Below are 7053 nucleotides of genomic sequence, written 5' to 3' on the forward strand. Positions count from 1 at the left end.
GGCTTAGATAAGTAACAACCAAAACCCAGATTGGGATGGGAAAGGTAATTAGTAGCCATTAGTACATAATAGAAATCTTTAGAATGCAAATTTATAACATAGTGTGAGTGCTCAAACAATAATATACTTAAAATGTATAACATAAAGATTTTGAAAGGTTTTTTTACCTGAATGTTTTCATTTTTTTTTTAAATAAAGAACTTTACCTAAAATCTATTAAATAATATATCTGTGGTACAGTAGGGCACGTTTGACTTACAGGTGATGTGCTGCACTTAAGTATATGCATTCAGAACACTATTAAACATGAAAGTTTATAATACTTAAGAATTTTTCTTAATGTCATCTAATTTGCATGATCATTGAGTTCTAGGTTTTTATTGTCTCTTAAAAAATACGTTTATTGAAATCATATGCCATACTGCGTAAAAATGGAACTGAATAATTCAGGATGTATTACCATGAGGCCAAATTCTGATAGCCCTTTGTATGTCAATCACATAATTGAATCCATGGTTTTTGTATATTTTTTGGTATATCTTGTATTTAAAAATGAACTTATTCCTTAAACTTGTGTGTAGGAAGAGAATTACAATCATTCTTTTTGTTACTAACTCATGACCTTTTTAAAACTGATCTGTCCTCACTTGCTTTATAAGTTTTATTTTTGATACTTTTGTTGTTTATTAGAGAGTGAACAGGAGAGAGGGATGGAAAAGAGAGTCATTTGTGTTATTAAATACCTGTGTCCAAGTCCTGGGCTAGGGTTGCTGCTGAGTGCTTTGCTTGGCTGTCCTGTTTAATCCTTCATGTAACTGGAGATGAGAATTCTTTGTTCACATTATAAGATGAGGAAATAGACACTCAGAAGTTTAAGTGAATTGCTTAGAATTCAAAACTAATAAATTATGATGGTTTGTACTCTGAAAGAAATATTTTGCTGTTTAGGCATGCAAGACTCAGATACTAGAACTGGGAAATGTGCTAGTTATCCTCTACTCTGGACCAGTTTGCAAACTGACTCACAGAGATAAATAAGAGGCCATTATGGGTTATAAATCAGCAAGCAGAATTTAGGAAATGGTCTCAATCCCACATCAGCAAAAGCTGTCATATCTTTACCTGTGTTGTATATTGGGTTTCTGTATAAAATTTTGTTAGTAGAAAAATTCTACACTGGTATGATCGTAAAGTTAATTCTAGGGAACATTTTTTTAAAAAAAAGAATTTACCCCAGAAATTGATTCAGAAAGTCTGGGGAGGAGCTCAGTTCATATATCTATTCTTTTAATTTCCCACATGATTCTGATGGTCAGCTAGATTTTCAAACCATACATCTATACAGGCATCTTCATTTTATGTATAAAGAAACAGCTTCAGCTGGGCGTGGTGACTCATGCCTGTAATCCTAGCACTTTGGGAAGCCAAGGCAGGTGGATCATGAGGCCAGGAGTTCAAGACCAACCTGACCATCATGGTGAAACCCTGTCTTTACTAAAAATATAAAAAATTAGCTGGGCGTGGTGGCAGGAGCCTGTCATCCCAGCTACTCAGGAGGCTGAGGCAGGAGAATTGCTTGAACCCAGGAAGTGGAGGTTGCAGTGAGTCGAGATTGTGCCACTGTACTCCAGCCTGGGCAACAGAGCAAGCCTCCATCTCAAAAAAAAAAAAAAAAAAAAAAAAAAAAGGAAAGAAAGAAAAGAAAAAAGAAACAGCTTCAAAGAGATGTGAGACCTTTAGAGCCCTTCATTACCAGAATTGGAATTCATGTTGCCTAACCCCCAATTTGTCTTTCATTAGTACCTTGCTAACTAGTGATGCATCAACTCTTTCTCCTTTATGTCTCATTTATATTATTGAATATTGATAACATTCATTGTATATATGTCTAGATATAGGCATCATTAATACATACATAAGAAGTTACCATTATTTTAACTTCATGATTTTCATTAATGACTTGTGTGGTTAATGTGATTTTTCTCTTTTTTTTTCTTCTTTTTTTTTTCCTATGTGTAATTCTTAACCATTCTATTCATATAACCAAAATCTACCTGAATATGTTTTTCTTAAAATGTAACATTTTTTAAAATATTCACTTTTAAGTAGATGCTGGTTTTAAAAGGTGCTATGTGGACATTCTATGAAATAATGAGATGTACTCTTCAAAACCAAAAAGGTTAAGAAATGTGGAAAGCTCTAAAAAATGGTTGCAGATATAAAGAGAATAGAGACATGAAAATTAAATGCAATATGTGAATCCTTGACATGACCTGAATGGGTCTCCCAGAATTCATGTGTTAGTAGCTTAATCCCCAATGCAACAGTGTTGGGAGGCAAGGCCTTTTGGGGGCTCTGCCCTCATAAATGGGTTAATGCTGGTACAAAAAGGGTTTTCAAGAGTGGGGTCATTGACTCTGGTGCTTCCATGGTCTTCCATATGAGAACACAGCAAGAAGCCCATACCAGGTGCCAGCACCTTGATCTTGGATTTCCCAGCCTCTAGAACTGTGAGAAATAAATGTTTGTTCTTTATAAATTATCCAGTTATAGTATCACAAACAGACTAAGACAGTCCTGGACTGAATCTTAGATTGAAGAAAAATACATTATTGAGATAGTTGATAAATTTTAATATGGACTACAAAATAGTATTCAATATTATTTTTTATTGTAATTACTGCAGTTATGTAAAAGAATATCTTATATTAGAAAGAGTACACTGTAAGTTTGGAATCATGACAAAAATTACTCCCCAAAAAGTGTCCTGTATAAAAGAAGTTCATATAGAACTAGTTCACATGATTAGTGTCTCATATGTTTGCCTAACTTAAAGCTTCAAGCTAGCTTTTTAAAAAAAACCTGAGTGGAAGAGGCGTACAGTAACATTTTTCTCCTGAGTCATTTTCTTTGTGGTGACATTTCTCATTCTAAGTATTAAGGTCTAGATTCCCATTTTGAAACACAAAGACATATTTACCAAAAATATTGTTTACTTTAGCAGTATCAAGTGTTTCCTTTGTGCTGCAAGAAAAAAAGAGCTATCTACTGATTTTTTTTAACTGTTTTATTTATTAATTTTTGTTTTTACACAAGGTCTCACTTGTTGCCAGTGCTGGAGTGCAGTAGTGCCATCATAGCTTACTGCAGCTTCGACCTCCTGGGCTCAGGCAGTCCTCCCACTTTAGCCTCCCAAGTAGCTGGGACTACAGGCATGCACTGCCACACCCAGCTAAGCTAATCTTTGTTTACTTTATTTTTTATTTTTTGTGGAGACAGGATCTCACTGTATTGCCCAGGCTGGTCTAGAACTCTAGGCTCAAGCAGTCCTCCCACCTTGACCTCCCAGAGTGCTGGGATTACAGACGTGAGCCACCACACCTGACCTGTTTTCTTGTATTAGTTTTGTTATTGCCAAAATGTCCTTCATGCTTTGTTGTTATTTATGGTACCATGAATTAAGGATAACATATACACTTGGCTTATCTGGAAACATTTTTGACTTCGTTGTTTTAATAACGAAAGTAGTTGTTACAGGTAGAGTTATTCTACATGGTAGGGCTAGCTATTAGAAAGCATTCCAGAAACGTTAATTGTGATAGTACAATTCTACCAGCACCAAAATTATCCCAGCTATGAAAGTATTTATTGACTAATTACTGTGTATGTCAGGTACCATGCTAGGCACTGGTGACAGAGTAATAAATAAGAGAGAAACTTAGGTTTGAACTCTCGAGGGAACTGCTGTCCTATCCTAAGAATTCCTCTGTTTAAAATTGTGTTACTGGGGAAAGAAAATAAATGAACTACATAAATCCAGGTGAAATATTTAGACAGATGTAGGCAGTGACAAAATAATATATTTAAAAGCTGAAACTTTTCTGTTGAGGGACATGACAGTCCTAGATTCTTTCCTTAGTTAACTAAATTTAGTTAGTAACACTTTTATGTTATGAATTAAAAGTGGCCCCAGCTTCTAAATCAGAGAGTCAGTGCTACCTATTCAGGGTTTGGGAAAGGGGATTTATTAGGCTTGTTACACAGTGTTTGAATAGTGCTTATGTCCCCCAGCTTCTGTTGTACAACTCATAAACTCCAACTATCCTTTTGTTGTGACAAGGTTGAATTATCCTTTTGCCTTTCAGATACACTGTGTATTATCAGTGGATTGTATACCACATTGTATCTGCTCCCACATTTAAATATTGCTTTAGACATAGTATTATGGATATTGAGTTGTGACTTGTTTCTTCTGCTGTTTCATAGTATACAAAGGTGACTCTGGCTTAAGGAAAAATTTTAGAGATAAGGAACTTTTACTCTTTCACCACTATTCTTTCATTTTTTGACTCAGTGCTAAGTAGGAGGAAGATTCTGAGAATATTAAAATATTTCAAAGAAATATAAGAATTTGAAGAGAATGACACCGGAAATGTTTTCAAATATTCTAGGAAAGATTTAATACAGTAAAGCTTTAGTAAACTAGAACTTACAAGCAGTGAATCATTCCTGATAGCTGAGGGTTTCTCCATTTGAATACCAACGTTTAAAAGATCTCTCCAAAGTACTAATACTATACTTTCTATAGTATTCTGTATATAGCTTAATATTTTATTATGAAAACAAATCATTATATTAACACTGATCACAACTGTGTAAAAATTATGTATAAATGCAACAAAAAAATAACGAAAGCATTTTGTTTAAGTTAGTAGTATTACGAAGTCATACCTTTTTTCAAAATTGTTTTAAGCTATGGCACAGTGATTTGGGAGTTTGGGATGTTTTATTTGGTTGTCTTTGGAATTATTAGTATGTTAAGTTTTTATTTTTGACATTCTTTTATCAACTCTGTAGTGTTTTGTGTCCTATGTTGACTGTCACCTCCCGGGACTGTGCTGCCTCTAACAGGAAGTCTAAATATTTCTTTAAAAGGGTCTCTTGTTTCAGGTGCCAGCCAAGTCATTATCACCATACATCATCAGCTCATTTTGCCCAGACATTAGAGCACTTACAGATTCAAAAGTTATTTTGAACAGAGCGGAAAGGAAAACGTAGGGTATTTCTCCATTATAGAGTTCCGTGATTCCCTGTTTCCTTGCCTTCTGTCACCAGAAAGCTGAGAAGTTTATACATTGTATTTTGAAGAGAGGGTAAAGGAGACAAACCCAGAATTGTACTAAAGGAATAACACAAAGTTTCTTGATGGTTCTAATTTTTTTTTTCATTAGAGGAGTTTGACTTTGCTTTCTTTGTTTTCCTATGACAAGAATGTTTCCATTTACTTTAAAAGTTGTCAGTACGTCACACCAAAATCATGAAAAACCCCAAATTAATCCTAAGTTTATTTGGAATACAATTGAATTTAAAAGAAAGTTGTGAATTGCAGCCTCCTTTTAATTAGCAAGTGAATGTTAACAAAAACCAGTCAGGCTTTGTAACTCAAGCACAGGAATCCCTCAGTCAGATTCTTAATCCCTTCTGATTAAAATTTTAACTTATTAAACCAGTACCTCTAAGACATTTTGATACATACTTGAATGCTTTACTGAAAACAACTAAAGCTCACGTCTTATTAAACACCTCTAATACTGATCTGATTTTTTATGATTTCTAATCACATTTCTGTTTTACATTTTCAAAATATGTATGGACCTACTTCATATAGTTGTCATTTTTAATAACTATATAGTACAGTTTTTAATGTATAACTAAAATAAATTTTGATCATTTGTACAACGGGCTGTTTTCGCCACTGTAGTTTCATTAACGTCAATCTTAAGTAAGCACAGTAATTAAGAAAGAATGAATACTTTCACATAGAGCAACAGAATTTTTATCAGAATATATTGTAACCCTCAGGTTTCTGTTTTGGGTGATACATACTGCAACAGTTTAACTTTCTCCATGTCTACATTTCCTGTTCAGGGGACAAAACAGGTTTAAAATCCATTTAATGCACTAAGGATTCTCAAAAGGCAACAGAGTATTTTTTCTTCAACTGTTTTGAGTCTTATTATTGTTGGATTTCTTTCTTGGAATAGATGGGGAAAGAAAGAATCAAGTGATGATTCATGGAATTGAGCCAATGTTGGAAACACCTCTCCAGTGGCTGAGTGAACATCTGAGCTACCCGGATAATTTTCTTCATATTAGTATCATCCCACAGCCAACAGATTGAAGGTTCAACTATTTGCCTCAACGGAATCATCCTTAAATGGGATTTATCAGAGCATGTCACCCTTCTGCTTCAATCAGGTTTGATGGAGGCAACCTGACCAGAAACACTTCTCTGCTGCAAGCCCAACAGGGAAAAGATTCCATGTCAGATAAGGCAATTGGGCTGGTCTTACTTTGCATCACCGCTACTTTCCTCCACTGCCATCATTAAACCTCAGCTGTGACATGAAAGACTTAACAGGACCACTGCAAGTCTTCTGTAAAATATAATGAAGCTGAAACCTTTGGCCTAAAAAGAAAATGGAAGTGTGTGCCACTCGATTTGTATTTCCGATTAACAAATAAACAGGGGTATTTCCTAAGGTGACCATGGTTGAACTTTAGTTCGAGAGAGTGGAAACATTGGTTTAATTTTCAAGAGAATTAAGAAAGTAAAAGAGAAATTCTGTTATCAATAACTTGCAAGTAATTTTTTGTAAAAGATTGAATTACAGTAAACCCATCTTTCCTTAACGAAAATTTCCTATGTTTACAGTCTGTCTATTGGTATGCAATCTTGTAACTTTGATAATGAACAGTGAGAGATTTTTAAATAAAGCCTCTAAATATGTTTTGTCATTTAATAACATACGATTTTGTCACTTTCCAAATACTTTCTGACTCACATACAGTAGATCGCTTTTACTCTGTGTTACCATTTTGACTGGTCATCACTGGCATGGGGTGGATATACGGTATAGGATTACTTGTCTCAGGAGCTGTCATAGAATTTCTTGCTGCCAATTCAAAAAACCTGTGTTCGTTACACACTAAAGTTATAAATACTGTAACTGTTTATCTTTGCTGTTTTATCACTGTAAACCTGTCAGATCA

General features: G+C 34.5%; 1 protein-coding gene across 6 annotated transcripts in view; it reads left to right on the forward strand.

The window, feature by feature from the left end:
• ATG5 (autophagy related 5) overlaps positions 1-6810 on the forward strand; it is a 123133-nt gene extending 116323 nt beyond the window's left edge. For 5 of the 6 annotated variants that reach the window (XM_003935926.4, XM_010346440.3, XM_039467725.2 and 2 more), the window contains one exon: positions 6045-6810. In XM_003935926.4, the coding sequence (XP_003935975.1) occupies positions 6045-6181 (137 nt within the window). In that variant the 3' untranslated portion in view covers positions 6182-6810. The remainder of the gene's footprint in view (positions 1-6044) is intronic. The other variant, XM_074397657.1, reaches the window with a different exon arrangement.
• The last annotated feature ends 243 nt before the right edge of the window (positions 6811-7053 follow it).

Source organism: Saimiri boliviensis, chromosome 4 (genome assembly GCF_048565385.1).
Source record: "Saimiri boliviensis isolate mSaiBol1 chromosome 4, mSaiBol1.pri, whole genome shotgun sequence".
Taxonomy (NCBI): Eukaryota; Metazoa; Chordata; class Mammalia; order Primates; family Cebidae; genus Saimiri; species Saimiri boliviensis.